General features: G+C 30.0%; 2 protein-coding genes across 3 annotated transcripts in view; one reads left to right on the top strand and one right to left on the bottom strand.

The window, feature by feature from the left end:
- LOC107446557 (uncharacterized) overlaps positions 1-2,214 on the bottom strand; it is a 53,445-nt gene extending 51,231 nt beyond the window's left edge. Inside the window, exon 1 of one of the 2 annotated variants that reach the window (XM_016061233.4) lies at positions 1,889-2,214. In XM_016061233.4, the coding sequence (XP_015916719.1) occupies positions 1,889-1,925 (37 nt within the window). In that variant the 5' untranslated portion in view covers positions 1,926-2,214. The remainder of the gene's footprint in view (positions 1-1,888) is intronic. The other variant, XM_016061234.4, reaches the window with a different exon arrangement.
- Positions 2,163-25,300, top strand: LOC107446558 (all-trans retinoic acid-induced differentiation factor). The gene is made up of 7 exons (XM_016061235.4): positions 2,163-2,476; positions 2,555-2,691; positions 7,104-7,175; positions 9,622-9,693; positions 14,902-15,026; positions 16,810-16,913; positions 25,126-25,300. Exons 1-7 carry the CDS (start codon positions 2,414-2,416, stop codon positions 25,246-25,248), a joined length of 696 nt encoding a protein of 231 aa, XP_015916721.1. The 5' UTR covers positions 2,163-2,413; the 3' UTR covers positions 25,249-25,300.
- Positions 25,301-27,199: the final 1,899 nt, after the last annotated feature.

Raw genomic sequence — 27,199 nt, 5'->3', positions numbered from 1 at the left:
TATGCTATAATAAAAAATCAACAAAGGACCACATTATAATATCAGTGTTACGTTTTGATAGCAAAAATTAACATCTTTAGAGTAGGTTAGCCTAAGCATGTTACAACTTTCGTATTATAATGCACCTGTTTAGATGTAGAGATTCTAGTTTAATATTTCGCTTTAGAAGTTGTGTTTTTCTCTATTTGTAAAATAAAGTAATTTAGAGTGAAAGAAAAGGTAATTTCTTAGTATATGCAACAATCGGTAAATTATTTAAATTACTTATTGCAAATATCAAACCTAAATATTAATTACAGTGGAGCATCGTTTATACGACGCCGAAGGGACCACCGAAAAACGTCGTATAAACGATAACGTCGTATAATCGATTTTTACTTCTAAAACTGAAACTAACTCTGTTTTCAGTTAATTTTAATGTTTAGCGTGTTGATTTGCATAAATTTCTAAATTAGACAAAGCAAAACAAACAAATAACCAAAGAAGAAAAATTGCAGTGAGCAATTTGAATGTATGTTACTTTTAATTATATTTTCTTGCTATTAGTCACTACAATGCAATGCTTTGAATAGCGAGTTGAACTTACTGCTTTCTATGATGAAATTTTAGATTCTAATCACGGCCAAATCTAATGGCTGAAGCGCACTAGCGCAATTTGCAGGAAAAAAGAGAGCTTTTACATTTTCCAAAATAATTAGTATCGATGGGTGCGCTGGACATTGGTCGATGAATAGCAAAATTTTTATTTTTTCCCTCTTCATAACATTGTCAAGTTTTTTCAGTCATCTAGTAAAAATCACAGTCGTCATCCAAGCATTCTTGTTGGCACCCTTTTCTGTATCACTCATGTTGGCAAATTCCGCCCTTTTTTAAAATACACAAGAAAAAATAAAAAATTAAGTAAACGTGAACAAAATCTAAAAACCGACGTATAACCGATTCTGTGCGTCGTATAAACGATATATTTTTACATTAAAATGAATAGGAATGATTTGGGACCACACTAAAACGTCGTATAAATGTTAACGTCGTATAAGTGATCGTCGTATAAACGATGCTCCACTGTATATCAATTACTCTTACAAAATTAAATATCAATTAGCAGATTGTTACATAATTAAATTTATAATTTTGACAAAATATGTGGAGATGAAATCAAGCATACTGATAAACTCTGGCTGTCCACAATGAAAAATTATGGTTAAGGCGTAGAATCTAGGGACCTTTTGGTTAGGCAATCATTTTCGTTCTATTTAGCGAACATCCCATTTCTGGTTACCATATTCTTTACCCTAATTAGATATCATAGATGCATGCGAGCAAGGCATGCGCGGATACACATGCAGAGATTCTCCAATTTCGCAGATACATTCTATATAATTTTTGTGATACCAAAAATGCATCCAAATAAAAAGCATTTTCAGGGGGGGGGGATAAAATAAGAAACAGACAGCAGCCTAATAATAATTTCTGCAAGGTAGAAGAAGATTGTTTAGCTGTAGGGTGCGCTGCTACCAAAAAGATAAAACTGCTCATTTAACCAAAACATTAGAAGAAATATTAATTAGCTTTATTAATAGAAATTTCAACAAAACCTCAATAAACAATATTCTCAGTACAAATACTACAGACAAAAATTTAATTCACATATTACACTAAAATGAAACACTTAGTTTTACATGATATTAATATCATAAAACTTAGATAAACTAAATTAAATGGATAAACAACAGAATATATAGTACAGGTATAATTGAAATCTCCTAAGTTTGAAAATACAAAATTTTATTACACTGAATCGATTCTCAACACAAACACGTGGAATATTTATTTAATAATTTTGCTTAGAAGATATCCATACATTTTTAATATAATTGGAAAAAACTACCTTTCTTTTTCAGCTTTTGTCGTTTCGATTTAGTCATAATTAACAATTCTATGAAAGTCGTTTTAATATAAATTCTCTTATTACAAAACTACCTATTACTGCAGAAGAGTTGATTGAAAAATATAAACAAAACAGTTTTAAATTGGGTTCGTACTGACAACTTTTAAAATCTGTACAAAGTTGAATTTACGAGTTATAAGCTTGAACATACAAATAAAGTAATGCAACTGAGTAAATTGAAAAAACTGATCAACTGGAAAAAATGAAAATGTGCGAAACTAAATGTTTTACTTCACTTCATTGCAAATTCTACTTTTCTTAAAAATAAAATATCCTATTTCAGTCGCAGTTACGCTTATATTTAAATTTTTTTTTTTTTACACAAACTACGATCAAAACAAAACAAACGTAGCTGTCACACGATCATGTAATTGTTATTACGATTATCTCTTGAAGCGATGAAAAACTGTAAGATGACTTAGTGAAATAAAACCCAGCAAATATAGGAAATTATCTGGAGAAGTTATGAATAATATGTTATTTTTAATATCATTTACCTTAATCTTGTGTTTGTCTAAAACTTTTGCTGTAAGTTAATTTTCTTACTGCCAAGCCAAATAATAGCAGCGCTCTCGATCATTTTTAACGCTTTCTTTTCTTTTGCAGTTGGAAGACTGTCCTGTTTATTTCCATTGCAACAACACACTTATAACTGAGGATAGCAAAGTTAATTCTTACTGTCAATCTGTATATGATAAAAATGTGACAGGCAGATGCTGTAACGTGAATGATACAATTATTGGGTTTGTTACAAAAATTTGTTTTATTTTGACACTTCTTTTAATTGTAATTATATATTTTTAACACTACATTGCCTACATTCGATTCTCTTTTTTTTTTTCTTCTTTATGCGTTGGTATATATGTTTGGTAATTCCAATATCTTGATCTGCCAACTGCAATCACCAAGGCACCAAATGGATTGTAAACTTGCAATTAAAAGAAAAACACGTAGAAGTTTGCCCTTGGATGGCTACGAGTATAGCCTTCAAGTTACTGCCCATGTGTAATTTCTTTTTCTTTTCAAGTTTCTTGCGAACCACAGTCTAGAAGTTGTCGAGACTTAGCAATTATTCTGCTGCAAATCACAATACCGAAATCTTCCCATTAGCACATTGAAGAAAAATTAAAAGGATGTGAGCAATAATGTCGTGCATTTATAAAATGTAATATACCAAAAATCAATTTATTTCCCAAGCATATTTACACAATGAAAATATACTTCTTTTAATGGTATTATTTTAACGTTACATTGCATAGTTTGTAGTTGTATTTTTCTTGGCATTTTAAAGAGATAGGTAAGAAATATATAGATATGTATTATAATGTTTTACCATTAATCAATTTACTACTGAAAGAAGGCTTTCCCCAAACTTTACCAAAAATATCAATCTGTTCTTTTCTCGAATATATTTTAATATTAGAACCTATTAGTGTCATCTCAAATCACTAAAGCATTGGAAGGTTTTAGTACTTGAAAAAAAAATTTTAAGTGAAAAAATGGATAGCTACGAGTTACATCACATCATATAAATTTTTCTCTCTTCTGTGATTTTTTTTTCTAGTTCTAGTACTTACCTTTCTAGAAATGTGTAAATCTTTTAGTAGGTTAGTTGCATCTGTATGTTTAATCATGTCGTCTGATCATTTTTAAATATTAATGATCCATATTTAATCAATTAATATTTGAATTTCATTTAAAATGTTTTGCAGAAATATCTCTGTATTTATAGAAGTCTTACTTCTCAAAAGATAACCTCCATTGTCATACCCAGCTTTTCTGTTTGTGCTTCATAATAAATTCTGGGCTCCAGGGGTGCCTATCCTCCCTAAGGCTGATGGGGATATCTCCCCTAAACTTGAAAATTCTGCCGCCCCCATTTCCGGTAACAACAAAGATCAAAATTTTCATTTTATTTAAATAAAAAATTTTTTGCTATAACTTATCTCAATAAACTTCCCTGTTAGAAGCATTTTGTAAAACATTATTTTCAGAAGATAAAATTAACATTGTAAAAGTAATTATGAAAAGGAAAAGATTTTTATGCATAACTGACCTAAAAAGAGGTGATGCTGTTTGTTCTCTTTAAAAATTATATCAATTTAATTAAACTGGCCACCCAGCCCAAATTTAATTTAACCAAGCATTTGTTCCAATTTAACTAGATGTTTTTAAAAATTAACTTTTTATACAAGAATTAATTTAAAGTTGGCTGAAAGAAATTTTTAAAATTTCAGGTTTTTTTTTTTTAATTGTATACTATTATATACAGGAATGAGTTTTTTTGCTTTTGTCTCTCAAATTTCAGCCTTTTTTATCAAAAACTCCGATTCTCTAAAAGTTTAGTTTTTATATATATATATAAATATAACGCTTTTTCTGAAAATTCAGTCCCTGAAATAAAATAATTATATTTATTTCCGATTTTCAAAGTTGAACAGAAAATTCAAACTAATTTGTAGCTGCTGAACCTTCTGCATTTTTACTTATTTTAGCTATTTTCTCTGCTTTTATGCTCAGAAAATAAGATTTTCTGTATTTTTACCCATCCGCCAGATAGCTTGTATTTTCGTAATTCAGATGTCGCTGCTACTTGTTTTCTGGCACGAAAGCAAGCAAAATAATTAAAAAAATAGCAGGGAAAATATTTATTTGCTCATTCAATTAATCTTGTAAGTGTTCATTTCTTATGGCTAAACAAAAACAATACAAACAAGCCTTTTAAAAATCCCAAGTCCAGAATCTGCTAATATCTCAATTCTTATTCGCGCGATTTTAATATCAAACATTGATTTTCGCATTTACCTGATTTAAAGGTTGCACACTGCTATTCTTATTCACATGATTTAAATATTGTACATTGCGATTCTTATTTACAAGATTTAGAAATCAAATATTGCAATTTGTATTTATGTGTTTTTTTAAAATCGCGATTTTATTGTCAAACATTAATTTTCTGATTTAAAAGTTGTTATTGTTATTCAGCCGATTTAAATAGCGTACATTGCGATTCTTATTTACAAGGCTTAAAAATCCAATATCGCGATTTCTATTTACGCATTTTTAATGTTGAAAATAGGAGCCAACCTATTAAGTTTCAGATATTATAGACCTCTATTATAAATTAAGAATTCAATTCACAGAAAAATGTACGACTCTGTTTATTGAAAAAGTTAAAACTTTAAATATAAAGAAAGAAAATTACACTCAGCAGTTATTAGTAGAAAAATACAGGCATTTCTGTGAATTAATTATACCGCATATATCTATTTACATAACTTTTTCTTAACATACCTATAACACTGAAACTCATCTTTTTAACGATTCATTTTATCAATGCACATGTTTGATAATGGGTAAATGTAAAGTTCTTTTTTTTGCAATGTGAAGAAATAAAAATTTCACAACCAAAATAGGTGTCAAGATATTGACACTTGCTGAAAATACAATACTATTGAAAAAATATTCAAAAAGCTTTAATTATCAAAAATATGATAGATAGGTGTTTTAAGCTTTGATCTTGACATAATATGATGAAAATAGAAAGAATGAATAACAAGTGATGCACAAAAAATATCTTGAGTGGCTAATGCCTTTTTCAACCAAAATATGAAAAATTGAAGATCAGGTGGATTGGTTAGGTTGAGAGAGACCTTAAAAATAAGAGATCACCCAAGTCAAGGTTTTTGATGGTTTTCCATTGATGGACCAACATAATCTTGATAACATAACCAACATAATCTAGTAACCATCAATAATTCCACCATGAACCATTGTATTTTTGATAGTAACCAACGTAAGTAACCATCACCCCAATGTAGGAATTCGAACTGAGTTATGATGGTCCAACATAATAATAACAACTTGTTTTGATGGTTTGTTCATGTTAAACCATCAGAAATAGTTTCTTAGAAATCAAATGTTGGAATGATCATAAACAACCATCATCCCAAAGTAGGAATTCCGACTGATTTATGATGAGCCTACATAGGAAAACAAACTAATTGTTTTGATGGTATATTCATGAGAACCAACAAGAATTGCCATTAAACCATCATGAAAATGTATAGTTGGAATCATCATTTACCATCACGGATTGTTAGTCCATGAGAATCAAACTTCTCTTGATGGTTAACTATCATAATATTAAGGTAGCATTTTCCATCATGGAATGATGGAAGTTTGCTGGCATATCAGAAACCATGAACTCGTAATGGAAAATGTTGGATGATGGTGACCATCATGAATCTCATTGAAACCAACATAAACCAAAATGTTTTGATGGGACCATCAAAAATTTAGACTTAAGCATAAAACAAAAATATGAGACGTAGTACTTTAGATTAGAATTGTTAGGGAGGCAATTGTTCAAGACAGACTGTAGTACCAGGAAGTGAGTGAGTGCAAAAAAGAAGGCTTTAAAAAAATTATATTATTTTCCCTTCAGTGCTACTTTCTTTAGAAATTAATCAAGGTGTTTGGTACATTCTAATCAGAGCCGCGATGACTCAGGGGATAGAGTGTTCGCTTTCCAATGAGGTGAACCAGTTTTGAATCCCAGCAATGGTTAGTTGATACTAATCCGGCTTGCTCCGACCATAGTACTAACGTGAAATATCATCAGTGGTAGACGAATCATGGGTTAAAGTCCCTTTGCCGTCGGGCTAACCGTGAGATTAGCTCCATCAAAAAGTCTTCCACGAAGGCAAATTTCTCACAATACTTGATCCAGGAGATACCTTGTCTTCTGGGTTGGGTTCAAAATTATAAAGCTATGGAGTTGAACATTATGGAGTTAACAAAAATTGAGCAGGCTGTTCAGCAACGGTTATAAAATAAAATAAAGTTAGTGCCATGAGTGTTAAACTATGAACAATTACCAAAAAGAAGCTCAATCATAAATAGAGTGCATGCATCTTTACTTTTATTATAAAGACACAAGGTAATTGCATTCTAAGCATTTTCTAGTTCATTTTTACGCATTGTAGCTTTTACTTTTTGATAATTTGGTTGATCCATGTTTAATGCGTATTCTAATTTAACTAGCAAGTTATTTCAATTTCTTCATTTTTTTAAAACAAGTTTGTGTTTTTTTGTATTTTTTGATGTATATTTTAAATGATTTGTGATACATATTACTTTTCTTGGTTTTCAGACTAGATTTAAGGTACTGTGATATCAAGATATTAAACATATCTCATGCTGTTTTTTCTGAGATTGAAATTTTGTAAGTTTTTCTTTACTGATTCCTTTTATATTGCTTCCTGATTTACTTGCCTTTCTTCCTTGTTTAAGTTACAAAAAATGTCTATTGCTCAGAAACTATGAGATGTTTTTCTATTAACTATTAATAACTGACTTCTGGGCAGTCACAAAACATTATTTCATTCTTTTTTAATCTCTGAACTGGGTTGCTTAGCAACTGAATAAAATTAAGTATTGCTCTCTTTAATTTGTCTATGGTTATCTTAATTACATCAGCGGCAACATCATTTGGCCAATTTTTTGGGACTATCTCCAAATATATATAGCTTCCTAGCCTGCAAATTTATGAAATTTTGTACAACCCCTATTTTGAGAGTCAGGAATTCAAATATGTAGAGAAAAAAAATATGTTTTTTCATTAAAAGTACGTTTTGTGTCTGATTGTGCAATTTAATTAAGAGTTAACAGTAATTGATTAGCATATTTAAAGTTATCCCCAGAAACTAAAACATGACACTAACAAGGGAAACTAGGGAAGTGTGACTCGCCAATTTTGAACTAAACTGGTGGGATGTATGCCTTATAAGGAATAATTTTAGGGGGCAACATTCGTTTCGGCCCATAGAAGGTCCTGTGAGAGATAAAAAATAATTCAATATATAGAAAAATCGGTATTTTATTACTTCAATGCAGACTATTAGTTATTGTAATTGTCTCATAATCTAATTAATTTGTAAATAATTGGATAATTAATTAATTTGCTAATTAATAAATTAATTAACATTCGTTTTGGCCCATAGAAGGTCCTGTGAGAGATAAAAAATAATTCAATATACAGAAAAATCGGTATTTTATTACTTCAATGCAGACTATTAGTTATTCTAATTGTCTCATAATCCAATTAATTTGCAATTAATTGGATAATTAATTAATTTGCTAATTAATAAATTAATCATACAATTAATTAATTATTAATTTATTGTTAATTAATTATTAATAATTAATTGATTTGCAATTGCATACTCCAATTAATTTGGAAAGTTTTTTGGAAAAAAAATTTAATAATTTTTTTTTTAAAATTAACCTAACAGGTTTTTCTGAAAAACTACAGATATATAAAATTTTCAAAATCAATTTTGACAGTAAATATGCATTATATAGTACGTGAAAGTATCACAAAATTAATTGGAGTATGAGACAATTACAATAACTAATAGTCTGCATTGAAGTAATAAAATACCGATTTTTCTATATATTGAATTATTTTTTATCTCTCACAGGACCTTCTATGGGCCGAAACGAATGTTGCCCCCTAAAATTATTCCTCATAAGGCATACATCCCACTAGTTTATTTCAAAATTGGCGAGTCACACTTCCCTAGTTTCCCTTGTAAGTACATGAAAATCTGATCATTAGAATGAAAGTTATTCAGGATATCTTTTTTATTTTGCATACTGTACATGAATATTTCCAATAAATCATGACTATAATATATTCCCTGACAAGTAAAGTAAACTAATTATAATTTACAAAAACTATAAATGTTTGTTTCAATGATTTAATAATTTTTTCAATCAATCAAAAATTTAATAAGGTTACTATTCAACATTTAGTACAGTTATCAGAATAAATTTCCTAATTGCATATTATTTTATTATGTTATAATAGTTTTAGTATGTTTGCATTCTAATCTATGCAACTGAGCATCAATCAAACAAATGGTTTTGAATTTCAGTTTAATTTATACAAAATTGAAAAAAAGGAACTTAGAATTCAGAGAACTTCAAAACTATTTTTTCGTAATCATGTGCTTTGGGGAAAAAATAAGTTAAAATGTGATTAATTGAAAATTGCTTTTACAAATAATGAATGAGATGATTGTTATGTGCTTTATAAATATATATATATAATATATATATATATAAGATGATTTTTTTTGTATTTTTATTTTCATTAATTAAACAAATATAAGTTGCAATTTTGCACATTCTTATTTATAATTCTTTAATATTTTCTACACCAAAATTTGACTTTATGTTGGTAATTGTCAAAACTGAAAAAGTTTAATGTCAAAATAATTCAAAAGCATAATTGATTAAACACTTGTATGTATGTTTATTTATAAATGCTTCATATTTATAATAGCTTATAATTATTGTTACCCGAAATTTTTTTTTTTCACATGGTGGTTTAAACCGTCAATTGTCAAAAACTTGCCAACTCTGGTTTAAGTGCATGTGCGTGTGTGATACTTTTGTATTGTTGAAATTAAACATTTTGGCACTCTAGTTCAAGTAATCAAGGAAAAATTAGACTTTCATGTATTAGTTGTTATAATGGAAGGCTTGCTGTAATGGGGGTCTTTCTAAAAGATGGCATTTATATACATTAGATATCATATTATGTGTTTTTAGAGATCTATGAATGTTACTAAATATGTATTTATCACATTATTTTACATTTTTAGAGATCTAAGAGAGAATGATTATGATAAATTTACTGCTGATGAGCTTTTAGGATTGCTAAAATTAAATGACTTGTGAGTATTTATATCTACTACTATTTTTATTGTTAATATTATTTGAATTATATAATATAGCTTGTAAAGCAAAAATAGCTTGTGTCCTGAGTGTTTTTTTTTTTTTTTTTTTGTGGTTTTTATTGTGCTTTGGTATTATTACATTTTGGAGGCTGTTAAAAACCTTTCAGGAGCTATCGAACTATCACGCAAGCGCCTTAAGATAAAAGGGTTTGTGATTTGCTTTTTTCTTCTTTTTTTTCTTCTTTTTTTTCCTGACAAGTACTTATTAGCAATGCAGTTTTTGTTAAAATTGAAACAAGATATATTTAGCTTGCAAAAATTTCAAATTTTATTATACTGATTAGATTTAGCAAAATTAAAAGGTGAAAAAAAATTAATAAAATGAATTAAAATTTAAATTTTGTTTTATATAAAGTTACAGCTAAGGTTTCATTACAGTCAAAGTTAAAACAGAAACAAGGGGTGTTGTAATTTTTCTCTTTTATGACAAGGGAGAAGGGGAAATCTAAAAGTGCCAAAAGAGTATACTTACGGATAAATTTATTTTAAGAACGTTAGCATTTGTTTATAATAATTAAGAAAAATTCGTCTCATAATCAGACCCTTACATTTAAATTTATTTTCATTATATACAAATCAATGACCAGCATTGAAGAACTGGAAAATAAAAAGTTCAATGACAGTTTTAAATAGTAATTGCTTCTGAAAATGTAATTACTGTCCCTTATGACACATAGATGCTTTAAAAACACATTGCGAAAATATTTTTTTCTATGGATCAATAATAAGTAAATATGGGAAAGAATTTTGAATAATGTTTAATTAATAATTTAATTAATATTTTTTAAGAATTAATATCTAGAATTTTGAAGACATTAAGAATTTTCATTTGAATTTTTACTTCATTTTAAAAACATGTTTGCATCTTTTATATTACATTAAGACCAGATTTTGTAAGCCAACACATTATAATATAAAGCCAAAACTCTTGTTTGTTATTTTAAAATTTGTTTTTGTATACCGGGACAGTAATTATAAAAAAGGACAAATATGATAATAAATTAGGTAAGCAACAATTTTTCATTTTATTACACCATTGTTAATTACTTAAAATCATATTAAATATTATTTATTTTTCATTTTAAAATAGAATTTTTATATTTCATCTTAATTGCTTTTAGAAATGGGTAGAAATCTGCCTTGGTGATATTTTTTAAATGACATGTTTAATTTTTTTTTTTTTTTTCTGTGCATCTTGTGAATGTCACCAAAAAACTTTTCATCCAAAAATCCAATAAAAATTTAACTTTTTAATTTTGTGAAAGTTTTAATTTTGAACTTTTTTTATCACTTATATTTGTACAATTGATCTAAAATTAAGAAGGAGTAACTATAACTGAAATTGCAAATTTGTATAAAAAATACAATTTTTTTAAAGAAGTAATAATCTGAAATACATTAAAACATATTAAAATGGAATTTTAAAATCCATATGGATACCTACAGCAATAACTGCCAACAAACAATCGAAAAGTCACTTAGATTTATGATAAAATGTATAGTAATAATGTCATAACATAAATAATAAGGTTTTGAAAAATCTCTGAAAATCCATAGTGATAGAAAAATTATATTGATTTAAGATAGAATTTACGCAAAATGGACAAAATTCTAAAAAGAAAGAAAACTAGATTTTTTATTAGGTCCAGTTACAGCCAGGAGCTGCAGATCAAAATCTGGAGGGCTGCATATAGCCCTGCAGGTTTAGAATCCCTAGTGTAGATCAATTAGACACCTGAAGTCTTAAAATATAATGATAAATAATTTAGCAAAAAAATATATTAGAGACTCCATCATCAAAATTCTATGATATTTTATTCCATTTTGTTAAAGAAAATATTAGATTGAGCAAAACACTGACTTTTCTACAATACTGATGCATTGACATCAGAGATACCGTAATTTCGCACGTATTGTCCGCAGACCCGATTTTATATTTAAAGAATTTCAAAAATCACCGGATAGTCCACACCACCGGATAGTCCGCGGACTATGCGTCCGAAATTACGTTACTTTAATACGGAAACATTAATGTATTTTAGAAACAAAGAACTAAGTATTAATAGAAAAAAGTACTTACTAATATACCTTCAGAAATAAAACGCTAAATACAAATAAAAAGCAGTGCTTACTAATTAATCATATTTTAATTAATTACACATTCTACTACATTAACGAAAACCTTCAAGGTCAACGTTGTCGAAGATGAAAGACAAGATACGAAAACAAAATACTCTGCAATGTGCTATCCTCGTGATAAGTGGTAATGAAATGTGAATATGTTAAAACAAAACTAAAATAGTATAAACTAAACAAAAATATTATCAAAAAAAAAATATTAATAAAACAAAAACGCATCAGAATTGAAGATAAAACGATTTTAAAAAAAATAATAATAAGTTGAGGAAGATGATCGAAATCAGACAGAAATATAAGCAATGAGAAAAACAAGAAATAAATAAAAAACGCTCTCCCAAGCATTTAAAACAATTTTCTATTTTTAGCAATTCCTCCCTCTATTTTTGTTTCTCAAATCAGGTTTTTTTTTTTTTTTTTTAAATAACTCCGCCTAGGATGGTCTTTCTTTTATCCCCTGTCTAAAATTCTCACACACTTTGCTTTTTCCCCTCTTCACTGACCCTCAGTTGAAAGTTTGAAATTCTTCGGGAACATTTTAATTGTAAGATTATTCAAGGTTATTCCAAGCTCATCACCACCCTTTATTCATCAAACATTCACATGTTTTTAACAAGCAGCTGAAGAAAGAAGGGTAGTGGAGAGAGGCATTCATGACAAGTGGAAGAGGCATATTTCCTGAAAAAAGCGGGGGGGGGGGAGTGTTTGTTTTACAGTTGACATTATCACTGGCCCCACCCTGATTTCCTTCATTCTTTCCTTTCTGATTTATGCTTCTCCACTCCATGCCCATTTCCTACACTCAATAGCTGTTCATATGGCAGAAGGGAAAGAGAGACTTAGTTCTCTTGTGGATAGTGGTCTCCAGAAAGTGATTCAAAGAAAGGTCTCGCGCTGTTGTTTATATTTGATCATCGGCAGTTCACGACAGCGTGTTTTTTAAATTTCAACGATTTTAACCATGAACAACCAGTGTATTATCCGCACTGGTGGATAGTCCGCAGCTTCAAAAATTCGCATTTTAAACACAGATAGTCCACGGACCATACACCCGAAATTACGGTAATTGAGTTTTCTTTTCTGTAAAAATAATTATTATAGATGCATTTAAATACTATTGCTTTTTTCTGTGAAACTTAGGTACCTTATACCTCCAAAATACCATTATGTCCTTTTCCATTATTCTAGGTGTAAGGTTCTATATGTACATATCTGTAAGAAAATTGCGAATGATCCAATAATTACATTCTGACTTCTATTTAACAAACTTTAATGTTGCTAATTACTCTATTTTGCAATTTGTCTTGAGGAACCAAGAACATTTTGCAAATTTCTTCATAAAATAACTTCCAAATAGTGAAGTGAATTTTCTATTTAACAAGCTTTTCTTTGAGATCCACTTTCCCTATGAAGATTTATTAGATTATATTTCCCACTTGAGAAGTGCTCTAAATATGGTTTCTTAAGCTAGCGAAGGATTTCCCTTTTTCTCAGAAGATAGATTATACGCACGTGAAGATTTCAACTTCCCTTTTTGCAGTTATTTGTTACATCTGTTCTATAGAGCAGGTTAGCTGAATAGGTAAAATATGTCTTCAACTCAAGATAAAATGTTCTTTTGTTGGCAGTTTAAGAGAATATATATTACACCCTACACGAGAAGATGTCTTGTGATGTTACAATTGGAAGATGTGTTATGCTGCAATTGGATTTCAGTACAGAGGAATGAATAATAACAAACAGTACAAAGCAAAAGTCAATGAAATTTGTGAAAAAAAAGTTGCTGTCAAAAACAAAGAAATTTGGTGTCAAACCTAAATTCCAGTACTACATTGTGCAAAACTTTTTGCAAGAATTTTTTAAAATTGTGCAGTCTCAGAAAAAAATGTGCCCATGTCCAGTATTAATTCCCAAAAAAATTGATGTTTTCAAAGGAAAATCAAAAAAACTCCTAAAAAATCCAAATTTGATGTCAAAGTAGTACTTAAAGTATCATCTTCATCGCCTTCAACCTCAGTCACACCTAAAAGCGTAATAATTGCTAGAACATATGACATTTTTCTGGAACAGACCTGCTCCTGCCCTCATCTCAGCATTACTATATTATTTTGGCAGAAAAAATACTGAAAAGAATGAAAGATATTTTGAAGTTATGAATTGTAAAGATTCTCCAATCATCGTAAATAAATGTGAAGTTTACATTTAACTTAATCAAATTGCAGAAAACTTAATCAAATTGCAGAAAAGTAAAAATCAAGCTTCAAAGTAATTACTTTGTAGGAAGGAAGGACAGTGGAGGAGGAAAAATATCCATCGTTTCATCGCAGATCTAAAGTAGAACATATATTATTCAAAAACCAGGAACTATTTATATTTGGTACATCTCCCTCTCATCTTTAAAATAAAAAAAAAATCAATTTAGTGTTAGTACTGAATTAAAAAAAAATGAAGCTAAAAGATTTTGAAAGAATTCATTAGTAATATTTCAGTAATTATGCAATCTTTGCACATTTACTGAAATTATTTATTACTATATAGTAATAAATTAAAATTTTATCATATATTAAAATTATATTAAAACCAGTAATATTTTAAAATTGTGTATTTTTTCATAAAATTTTACCTCTGTTTCAGAGAATGAAAATATTGTACAAAAAATTTGCAAGCAATATTTCATTCAATGCACAACTTTTGAGAAAAAATTTATTTTTATCAGAACACTTTTGAAAATTGGCTTAGTTTTCAATTTTTTTTTTTTTTAAACATTTTAAATTTTCAAGGTTTTTGTGGGAAATAAATAACAATAGAACTTAAAACTCAGGAGTGATATACTAGTCCACAACTTTTGGCTGCTTTTTAATTATCTGAAACTTTTTTTTTTTGCTCCACTCTAATCAATATAGATCCTTGACTTTTTCTGAAACAAAAGAGTGCCTATGATTTCTTTAAAATATCTTTCTTTTTTCTGACTATTATTAAATGCATGTAAAAAAAGTTTCTCTAATTTAGATATTTAGAAGCTCATATACCCTGTCCAGGTGGAGATGCTGCTTGGAATCACACATATACTGAAAAAACAGAAACATATTGTAAGGATCAACTTGACTATTGTGAATCCATAAAACATATGAATAGTAAGTGTCTTTAAAAATGTCTGATTATGCCCTCTCTTTTTTTATTTTTGTTTAATTGTGCCATATTTAAGTTCCTTCAGAACTAGGTTAAAGAAGGAAAAAAAAGTAGCAATAAAGACCTACCCTCATGTGAAGAAAAGTAAAGACTTCTAAAGCTTTACAGTTGGACCTCTATTTAACAAAGTCGCTAAATCACGATAAAAAGTTAGTTATATGAAAAATTCGTTAAATAGAAAATCACTATTTGAAATACTTAAACAAAACAAAACAGGTTTTTAATTCATAAACACTAGGCATAATTAAAATAGCAGATACACCTTTATCTTGTAAACTAGTATCTACTATCAAATTGTTTCAAATGATTTTAACATATCATCGTTTGGTGATTTCTTCAACTTCTTAGTCTTCCTTACAATTTATTGCTGCATTGTATTTTTTCACACTGTTGAAAATATTCGATTCAGTTAATGTTTCTGTGGTTGCAGCTTCAGAATCAATAAAAAGAAAATCATTTATCCTTAAATCATTGTTAGTTTCGTGGTTCTCTCAAAGCTGTACCCACATTTTTTTAAGTTCTTCTAAAGAAATGTCATCCTTGTCCTCCGCGCTGACTAAGAATCCAGCTTTAGAAATTTCTATTATGCTTTCTTATAGAATGATTTTTGGCATGGATTCCTGTATGAAATGTTCTGAAATATTTTAGGAAATAGGGAAAGTGGATTTTAAAGAAAAGCTCATTAAGTGGAAAATTCATTTTTCTATTTCGAAGTTATTTTACGAAGAAATTTCCAAAATGTTCTTGGTTCCTCGAAAAAAATCTCAAGATGGAATTTTGTTAAATATAAGTTCGACTGTATTTCTCCATGATATGTCTCCTCTCTTGGATCACTAGTTTTTTCTACATTGGAAAAATCTGCCTTGGGAGAAATGGGTCTCTTTTTACCCAAAATGGAAGATATGAAATAAATTCTTCATATCTTCAAATGGAAATATTAAAACAATTTTTTAAATAGTTTATAAATACAGCCTAGATTAAGTAGTCATGGTATTAAATTTGAAGCTATTTCATGCATCATTTCTTTATTATGTGGAAACTAAAAAGCAGAAATTGAGATGAAAAAAAAGTTAATGATTTCCTTAAGAAATTAAAATTACCTTCAGTATTTTTCGCAATTGAGTACAATAAAACCTACCCAAAGCCATTACTTTTTTAATAACCCTTAAAGGTGCTTTTTTTATTGGGTGTTTTTAAAAAGTGCTTTGTTTCCCCTTTTCGAAAATGAAATTTTTTTTACTTTCCATGTCGATTTTCACCATGTGCAAAGTGTGGTTTTCATATTGTTCGATTCAAAATTTTCACAAATCATTCAAACACAATGCATTCCTTTGCTCCGTAGCGTATGAAAGCGCCAATCATTTTGTTTGATGAAATGCTTGCAGGTCCGCATGTGCGCATACTGAACTGGATTCAGTGAGAATTCTTGCACTATCTAGTGCAACTCTGCTGCATTTTGAAAGAGATTCTCAATTTCAGGTTTCATTTTCTTCCCTCTGAAATCGAACCGAATAAATCGCTCTATCTTCTTATGGTGGCTAATTCAATCAAGAAAAAGAGTTCTTTATGAAAAACTAGTTATTTTATCATGATCATTTAAAATCTTTGAAAATTATTTTGCATTTTGTTAATGTATATAATGCTTAAAAATATTTTTTAAGTGCTTATTTATTGTTGAAAGATTTGGCTATGCACCCTGCAAAATCAATGGTTATATTTATTTTATAGTTTTCTGTGGAACTGGTTTAAATGCCAAATGTCTTCGCCTGGGACCTGGATCTGCTAAATGTGACTGCCAACCTGGATATTTTGGTTACAAATGTCTCCAGCAGGTATGAAATGTGAAATTGCATCTGTGGTGTAACTACCACCATGATTATTAAACATAAAATCACTAGTATGAAAGACGTGTTAACTTGAATCTATCTTGCGTTATCTTTAGATAGATGAAGGTTGGCATTGTCGATAACTGCTCGCCTCACAGCATCCATGAAAGAAACATTAAACTGAAAAGAAACTTCTCTGTCATTGTGGATTTTTCCCAAAGTTCATCCCAAGTTATAAATTCCATGTTAAAAATCGCTGTACTGAACCTTATTATGTGTAACAGAATTCCCATAGTACTTGAAAGTCCTTGAATTTCATTTAAAAAAAATCAGGGCCCCAAAAAGTTCTTGAATTATGTGATGGGGTCTTTAAATAGTTTTTGTTTTTCTCGGAGTAATTTTCAAAAATAATAATATTTTCTACGAAAAAAGCATTTAAAAGAAGGAATCTTCAAGCAAAATGATAAAAATTTGATCAGTCCTCTCTCTTTTCGCAGTTTTCTTTATTGAAGAATAGAAGGTCAGCTTAGTATCACCTAATTTTCTAGTCTGATCTAAATTTAGAAAAGACCCTTATCCTTTTTTACCCCTCTCCTGTGATTGGATTACAAAATACCACTAGGGTGTGGGAAAACCAACAGGGAAAGGAAAACATTAAACGAAACCATGTCTAGTATTAGCCTTGTTTTAACCACATGCCGCATGCACTCATTTTAAAACGTGCGATTTTTGAAACTTTTTATTTTATTTGCTAATGTGTGAAAATAAAAGTTTCATTTCAATTCGTAGAGCTTCTGATATTCAAATTCTACCTAAATAATACCCATAATCTGATATTTTCTCCTTTTCCAATCATTAAAATCTAGTAAATTTTGATATATGCAATTTATAATGCTATCAAATATGAGGTGGTAAAGAAATTTTGTATTAACGCAATTTTCAAAAAGCTCCAATGAGTAAATTCTTGAAGGTGAAATGGGAATACATCATTTTCCCCTCCTAAGTAGGTCCTTGAAAAATTTGAATTTAGGTCCTTGGAATTTTTTTGAAAATTGAGTAGGAACCCTGTCTGCAAATCCTCAGATAATATTCATATTAAGTTGCAAAAATAGACTACACACAGATAAATATTTCATTCATTTTGTTATAAGATCAAATGCAAATATTCAATTTTTATGTATAATATTTTTATTGGTTACTGTATTTTTCAAACTCTTGGAGCCCTGTATATATGTATAAACACACACATATATATTTTGTCGTACCTAACACAGGGGTTCGTTTTAATTGAAGATGAATGAAACAGTCCTTAAGTCTTCAAAAATTTATAAGCAGAATCTTCCAGAAAATACAGCTATTTTTAGAACTCAATCACAGCTTAGAGAACAGCATAATACAGCAAAACACAGGCTTCAAAGCCTCAGACGGTTCATTGAATTCACTAGAGACTTGCAGGTTAGAACACTATTGCAGTCATAAGCAGACTAATACTCTACTCTGAGAGGCACACTTAGATTTATCTAGGATCGGCGTCAAAACCCCGGAATTTTCGATACAATTCTGAACGATTCTCGTATAACTCTAAATATTGGTCCTATCGTTTTGATACTTGAAGTTTCCAGAATAATCATTTTGTGGTCAAGATTATCCCCGAGAAATCTTCCATAAGAAATACGTTAGGCGTTATTTTCCTTCTACATTATGTTACAATTCTGTACCTTTCTTGGAAATTTCCTAATTAAACTCCTTATTTAGGGCCCGCCTGAGATATATTTTGCCTCATCACAAAAGAATATTTACGAAACTATCTAAATATATTACTTACAAATTTGTAACTATGTATATATATAACACAATAAAGACAAAAAGGATAAAAAAGAGAGTGAGATTGACAAAGAAAAATAAGTGCTTTTTATTGTTTATAAGCTACAATTATATAGAACTTAAAAAATGAATTCTAAATATAGAAAAAAGATGTCAAGATTTTTTTTAAAGGAGAAGAAAAAATATTCAAAAATCTAAAAAAAAAAACAACAGTAAACAAAATAAGGAAAAGATGCAATCTTGTCATCAGTTCACACGATTATATTAAAAAAAGGTGCATTTTAATATTGTATTAATATGGCTTTTTTTTTTTTTTTTTGTAATCATGTGGTCTGATGATGAGATTATATCTTTTCCTTATTTTGTTTTCTGTTTTATTTATTTTAAATTTTTGCATGTACAGTGAAACCTCCTGTTATGGACACTCCTGCAAAACGGACGCCTCTCAATACGGACATATTTTTAATTCCCCGGGAATCTTCTAAGAATAAACCATTACGTACATTCTCCGCAAAGCGGACACTTCCGTAACCGGACGCGGGCAGTCATTTTGGTCCTGAAACGTTGTTTTTTATCTCTACAAACCGGACACTACTTTTTCCAAATAAATTGCAAGCTAAAAAAATGCAACTTTTCACTATTTTTAAAGCATGTAAATAAAACTTTTTGCCTTATCCATAACTAAAAATATTGTTAAGCTATTTCACCACCGAAAAATCAATCTTTCTCCTGTCATCTTGTCTTATCTTTGTAAAGAAAGGAGAGAAAATGGTACTGCACTCCTGAAATAATTCTGACATCGGCATCTTTTGATCTTTTCATCTGGACCACACGGGTTATGCGACCCCTCAAGTTGAAATGACTTCTCTCAATGCTTCTTCCCCATTGAAAATTTCTTTAATTTTCTTATCAATTTGAAGACTGTATTTAACACAACTGGGGTAAAAAAAAAAGAGAACAGAAGTATAATCTTTGAGGTGTTTATATAAATGAAACATTTATTCAGACACTTGATAGCTGATCAATTGTGAATAATCATCTCCATAGGTCCTCATGACTTACAGGTATGCATTACTTTTTTTTTCTGTGAATCATGGGAGGTTTATTTTCCAAAAAGGTATTAACCATGTTCCCTATCAAATGATAAGTAGGTGTAAGGGGATGTGAACCTAATAATTGAAACGGACTGAGGACAGTACGCTCCTATTTGGTATCATATGTCTAACTTGAGTATCTATGCTAATAGGAAAATTATATTTATTTATCTGTAGCTGCATCCAGAATTATGTATTTATATCAAACTTCTTTATATATTCTTTTTTATCTTTTTTATTGTTTAAATCAATATTCTTGTAGATATTTACAGTATCCTTGTAGATATTATTTAATTATTTCTACATCTTTGAGAATATTCTAAAAAAAATTTAGGGTGTTAAATTTCGTAATTAGGGTACCCTTCCCGTAAACGGACAACTCTCATAAACGGACAAATTCTTTGGTCCCATGAATGTCCGCTTAACGGAGGTTTCACTGTATATATTTTTTTTTAATTAATATTTTTACTTCTTTTTTAAAAACAATCTTTACATCTTTTCGATGTTTTCTCCATATTTTTAACTTACATAATTTCAAAGTATGATGAAAGAATAATTTTTATGAAAACTTTACTCGATTAACTGGGAGCAGCCCTGAATTTGTATTATCCGGATATACATACAATTTGGAGGAAGGAAAAAAACTTGCATTTGTAATGAATAAGAGAAGAGTGTATTAACACATTCGCTGCCACTAAAAATGATATTTCCATCCGCAGAAGCCGGATTACAAAACTACGGTTTTAATGTTCCTTACATTTTAGTAGGAAAACTAGAAAAACGAAGAAACATATTATTTTCCTGTTTAGAGAGCGTTTTTTCACGACGCTCTGGAGGCGTCAGTGGCACACAGACTCAACCTGTCTTCATGAGTGCCACTGACGCTCCAGCACGTCTGATCAATATTCTTAGAAATTACTGGCATATTTCATTAAATAGCAGCTTAAAAGGAATAAAAAAAATACCATTCAAGTATATTTTGTACCATTTATGAAACAATACTGAGAATATTTACAAATAATAAGCACAATATACAGATATTGGCAGTCAAGCACATAAAAAAATTCAAACAAAAGTTTTGAAAACCAACCACAAGAAATAAAAAAATAATGCTTCACTAACGTGCCGAAACAACCTCTCCGTTCAACTCCCAAAGCCACACTAATCACAGAGCATATAACTTATTATAGCTTGGCATGCCGACGGCGCTAGCGCGTCGTCGGCATGCCAGGAGGTGTCGCGCTACTGCGTCGGTGGCAGCGAACCTGTTAAAGAGTAAACATATAACAAATAATAGACCCTGCTGCCAAATTATCAAATGTACTATTCAAGCTTGCTTGTATACTATTGTGTTAGCCTTGTTGCTACTGTGTGTATATGAATTTGTCAAAAAAAATTTCTATCATATTCACAGCTCAATTTATCTGCTTACCTTTTATATATATTAAGTATATATATTATAAGTATATATATATATATTATATATTAAGTATATATATTAATTACTAGGCTCTTTAATTAAACTCCAGTTTTATGGCACTTTAATTAATTAACGAAACTTCTCTCCTTTAAGCTGAGATTTGTTATCAGAAGAGTTTTGTTTTAAGCTTTGGAAACTTCATGAGGTGAATTCACCCAGTGTTCCATGAACCAATGGGCGGCAACCACTAACAGCGTAATTTCAAAAGCTAGGCTGATGAAAAAAAATTTTCTTATTGGACTTTCAGCTACAACAACATCTTTTGCAGTCGCCGGGATGGCCTGATTGGTTGGGCTATAGGCCCATGTTCGAGAGGTCATGTATTCGATCTTCACCGGCCGAAGACTCCCTGTGTAGTAAATGGTGACTGATGCACGTTAAATCTGTTAGGGTCACAAAGTCCTCCAAGTTCCCATCACAAATCAGTAACTCTGGGGGTACTGATCCAGGAACTCCCTTGCCTTCTGGATTGGGATCAAAATTACAAGGATGCAGAGTTGCACATAGGTAGTCGTAAACCCAGAATTTGGTAGGCTGTTCAACAGTGGTTATAAAAATAATATAAAAATTTTTTTAAAAACTATGTTTTGCGAGATGTGATAGCTCAGGGGATAGATTGTTTGCCTTCCAATGAGGTGAACCCGATTTGAATCCCGGTGATGGCTGGTCGATACGAGTTCCAGCACCCGGCTTGCACCGACCACAATGCTGATTGTTTATTTGTATCTCGACCTGCCTTATTTAAGGGCATACGAGAGTAGATACATAAAACATCAGAAATTATATCAACAACAGTATAAAAAGACACAAGCGACCAACAGTTAAAAACATGACTCTAAATCCAGCCAACACAGGGAAAATCACAAAGATCATAATTAAAAGAGTAAAAACAATATATACATAAAAATGAATAAAACACCCATATCGTGCTTGGTAAAAGCAACGCATAAAAGTAAAAGATTACATAAGGAACAAAATGGAATAAAATTTACAGTTAAAACGTGTCCCAAAACCATGTCAAACATGGATAAAACCGATCATATAAAAGGAATAAGTAAAGTAAAATATTACATTAAGAACAAATTGGAAAGAAAAACTAGCAGTTAAAAACATGACTCATAACCAAGTCACACATGGATAAAACCAATCAAATTAACAATAAAAGTACATAAAAAGTGTAGTAAAAGCTTGAGACACCCAATTTGGAGTGCGGGGGTTTCGATTCCTTAAGTGTCATCACCCAAAATATCTTCAAGTGTCTTTTTTATGATACATTTAATAATACCCCTGCAAGTCGAATTAGCAAAACATTGAATTTGATTAAAATTTGTTAAATGTTCTCCACGGAGCGTTCGGAAGCGTGGACAGTATAAAATTAAATGATCAATGCTTTGTATTTCTCCACAATAATTGCAATCAAGGGCTCTATTAAAAAATCTATTTTAACCACAATGCTGATGTAAAATATCCTCAGTAGTAGACGGTTCATGTGTTAGAGTCCTCTTGCCATTACTGTGGGAGATTTTCAGGAATTTCCTCTCCATGTAATGCAAATGCAGGTTACTTCCATCAGAAAGTCCTCAGCGAAGGCAAATTTCTTGCAATACTTGATCCAGGAGTTCCCTTTTCTTCTGGGTTGGATTCAAAATCACAAGGATACGAAATTGAACTTGTAAGTCGTGAACCTAAAAATTGGCCTAGCAAACCTTTTTGCTGGCATGTTAAAGGTATTTAATTAAGAAGTTTTCAATAATAAACGTAAGTAACTATAATTGAACTATTTATCATTTTAGTCTGAATCAATATTACTATTCAATTCTTTTTCAAATTAAATAATTTAGTTTTATCTAGGTAGCCTAAAATCAGTTTTAATTTATTTTTTCCCCCTTATGTTGTACCTTCAATCTGAATCTATGCAGTCAAAATGTCAATAATTAAATACAACATATGCAATTGCTATTCATATATTTCTTTTTTTTTATTATTATTAAATCCAAACATGATATTAATTTTTATTGTATTTTCAAGAACGTTGAACAATTTTAATCTTTTACTTTTTGCCATTATCAATGATGGTTTAACAATACGTTAATTAATATGCTATATCAGAGATAGTTTAAAATTTATAATAATTTTTTTTTTATAAATTTTAAAAAGTCTATACTTTTTGGATTTAAGAAAGATCCTTTTATAAAAGTAGGTTAACGAAATGTGTTGTTGGTTTAGACAATACAGCTATTTCTTTCTTTCAAGGAATCAGTGGTTTCTAATGAGTCTGCTTTTTGTTTTGTTTTATTAAAATATATATATATATGAGAAGAACAAGTAGAAATCTTTTTGCTACATTAATAATAAATCAAAGTGCTCCCCCAAGTGAAAATTCTTGATGATCCTATCAAATCATTTTGATAGTTCATGTTGGTTTCGGTGCGATTCATGATGGTCCAACGTGATTTGATGGTCACCGTCATCCAACATTTTCCCGTTTTTGGTATTCCAGCAAACTTCCTTCATTCCATGGTGGAAAATGCTCCTTTAATACTATATGTTTAACCATCAAGAGAAGCTTGATTCTCATGCAGCAATAAAATCCATGATGGTTCCAACTATTCTTGTTGGTTCTCAGGAATATACCATCAAGACAATTAGTTTGCTTTTCTATGTTGGCCCATCAAAAGTCAATCCGAATTTATACGTAGGCATGATGGGAGTTCATGATGATTCCAACATTTGATTTCTAAGAAACTATGATGGAAACTTCTGATGGTTTAACATGAACAAATCATCAAAACAAGTTGCTATTCTTATGTTGGACCATCATAAATCAGTCCGAATTCCTACATTGGGGTGATGATTACTTATTTTTGTTACCATCAAAAATATAATGGTTCATGATGGAATTATTAAAGTTTACCATCAAGATTATGTTGGTCCATCAATGGAAAGTCATCAAAAGTTTTAACATGGACTTCCAATAATGAATAACGTATCTTTGTGTCCTTTTGAATATCTTATTTTTATTTATTTTTGCAATTTTTTAAAGCAGTGAAATAGAGAAGTATTTGAGAAAACCTTTATACAAAACTATAAATCTTAAAGTTTTGCAAAATTTTTATTTTTGTTCTCTTAAAAATGGGGTTGGGGCAACCAGCAACTCTTAAATAATTAATATTCACTCCCAACCTTCCAGTTAAAAATTGATATAAAAATTTAAATCTTGTTCTTTTTATAGAAATATATTTTAAAAAAATTTTTTAACCAAAGCATTTTAAAAAAAAGTTTATTAACATACCAGTATTTTATATGCAAGTACACCTTGCAATCTAACAAAAAATAACGTGCACAGATTTGCAACAAACAAAAAAAATTTTCTTACTTTGTAAGTATGTATAATTTATTTTATTTTATAACCGTCGTTGAACAGCCGACCCAATTTTTTTGGGTTTACGACTACTAATGTTCAACTCCGTAGCCTTGTAATTTTGAACCCAATCCAGAAGACAAGGGTACTCCTGGATCAAGCATTGGGTAAAATTTGCCTCTGTGGAGGACTTTTTGATGAAACTAACCCGTATTTGCGTTACATGGAGAGGAAGACCACGAGAACCTCCCATGGTTAGCCTGACGGCAAAGGGACTCTAACCCATGATCCGTCTACCACTGAGGATATTTCAAGTCAGCACTGTGGTTGGTGCAAGCCGGATACGGAATTCGTATTAGTGTGCCACCTATTAGTGTGCACAACGTTGGGGCCCTTATTTAAAAAAAGAAAATACTCGTAATTGCTGTATGTTATTTAATCGTTGTCTATTTTTTCTAGGGCATATTTCCAAGCACTGTGTTTGTCAGTAGTCTTGTCATACCTACAATTGTTTTAAGTGTCACATTATGGTTTATACAAGGAAGAGATCCATATAGAATGCGTTCTACAATTGTAAATTAATTATCATAATTCAATTATGCATTGTAATTAAAAGATATTTTTTAATTGTGAATTGAAAAGGTGTTTTGATTTGGTGACTTAGAACATACGGACTTAATTATTTGTTTAACACAATATATTTCATTTCATTTACAGGTAAAACAATTTATGATCCTTACTACCTTACTAACCTTAATGTACAGAGCGCAAAATGAAAACGACATCACATTAAATAACTTTTGTCCTAGTAGGGTAAACTAACATGAGAAGGAACACTTAAGCTTCGCTTGCCTTTTAAAAAATCATATCAATTTCAAAATTCGTAATTTTAGTTAAATGACAGCGTCGACATATTTGTTACTAATTGCAAATTATGTAAAAAAAATTGTAGAGAACTTACATAATATTGTTTTAAAGTTTTGGAGGTTCAAATAACAAGTAGTAAGAAGACCAAGTGAAGGAACAGCTCTTACCAGTGAATGAACACCCAGTAAAGGAACACTTAATTTTGGTTATTTTTTAACCCTTTCGCGCCGACTGTCACAAATACGTGCCAGCATGAAACCGTATCAATCAGGGTAAAAAGATAAAAGTGGTTATCAAAGTATTTCTTTAGCAGTTTATTTGTGGGCGGTGTTATAATTGTTTGATTTATTTAATTCACCATTACTTTGTTCAAAATAAAACTGTTTAGTTATACTTTGAATTAACATTGATTATATATATGATTAAACTAACAATAATTAAAGTAAAAGCAAAGTAAGTCTGTCAAATTAGCAACGACTGCATTTAAGTTACCGTTTTTTATTTAATTACATCTTCATTCTGGTTTTGTACGAATGCTTTTCTGAATCACCCGTCCCCAAAAGGTAAATGCTCTTTATAAATTTATAAGCCATGCAAATATTTAAAAACAAGCCTATTCTTGAAATTATAACATATAAATACTTGGAAAATGTATTTTTTTTTTTTTTTGTAATCATGAATTGAAAATTAAAGTGTCAACATATTACACATACTGTTCATTCACTGGGAAATCTATGCCTAGTAAAGGAACATGCCTGTTCCCTCACTGGTCAGAAGTTGTTTTTCGTATTTTTAACATACTTTTGATGCGGAACATCACTAAAGGTACAAGAAAATTAAAGTTTATCTTTAATTTTCATTAACTTAGAAAAAAACCCAGTAAAGGAACATTTGTTCCTTCACTGGTTTTTCATCGTTTGGTGATCCAGTGAATAAACACCCCCTTATCTCAGTACCCCCTTATCTTATTATGCAATGATGCTTAAAAAAATAAAACGTAATTTCAAAAACTATATTTTGAATTCTCTTTTACATAGAGAGAAAATTAAAACTGTTGCATGCAATTAATTCCACTTCAAACATATAAATACAAACACTCACCTTATAATTTTTTCAAAGAAACAAGGTGTTGCAGAGATAATAACAAATTCGAAAAATTTTACAGAGAAGTCTATTTGACCAGGTAATCCAAAGCATTGCTAGATGACTTCCTATTGTTTAGCAGTAAGCTATTATTACCAATCAATCGAAAGAAAAACTTTCAAATTCTTATTTTTAATCAATATATATGAAATGTTCCTTCACTGGTTGGATTACCCTATTCGGAATTTCGCGAACCGATCATAATTGTTCAAAAAGGGGCGTCTTCAATTATCTGAAAAATTATTTGGTGAAAACTATTAATTAAATTGCAATATACAAAAACATAATTCATGTAAGGGCGTCGTTGGTGGTGAGGGGGGCGGGTGTATTCCCCCAACTAGGACTGGGCTATAAATCGATATATCGCGACATATCGATTTAACGCCTATATCGGCTAACCGATACAGCAACTTTCATTCCAAGCGATGCATCAGAAATCTGATTTAAGCGTCGAGTGAAGAAGACGATATAGCGATACACGCAAGGACTTTCTCTTACGTTCCGATGCCAACTCGCGCTGTGG

Source organism: Parasteatoda tepidariorum, chromosome 10, assembly GCF_982258835.1.
Source record: "Parasteatoda tepidariorum strain Cologne lab strain chromosome 10, Ptep-v5.0, whole genome shotgun sequence".
NCBI lineage: Eukaryota > Metazoa > Arthropoda > Arachnida > Araneae > Theridiidae > Parasteatoda > Parasteatoda tepidariorum.
Note: the sequence above shows the minus strand (reverse complement) of the source record. Positions and strands in the feature narration are given on the sequence as shown.

Excerpts from the sequence above, each read along its gene's own strand:
- LOC107446558 (XM_016061235.4), top strand. The coding sequence starts at position 2,414 with ATGAATAATATGTTATTTTTAATATCATTTACCTTAATCTTGTGTTTG. Across the intron at positions 2,692-7,103 it reads GTGAATGATACAATTATTGG|ACTAGATTTAAGGTACTGTG; the intron begins GTTTGTTACAAA and ends CTTGGTTTTCAG. Across the intron at positions 15,027-16,809 it reads ATCCATAAAACATATGAATA|TTTTCTGTGGAACTGGTTTA; the intron begins GTAAGTGTCTTT and ends TTTATTTTATAG.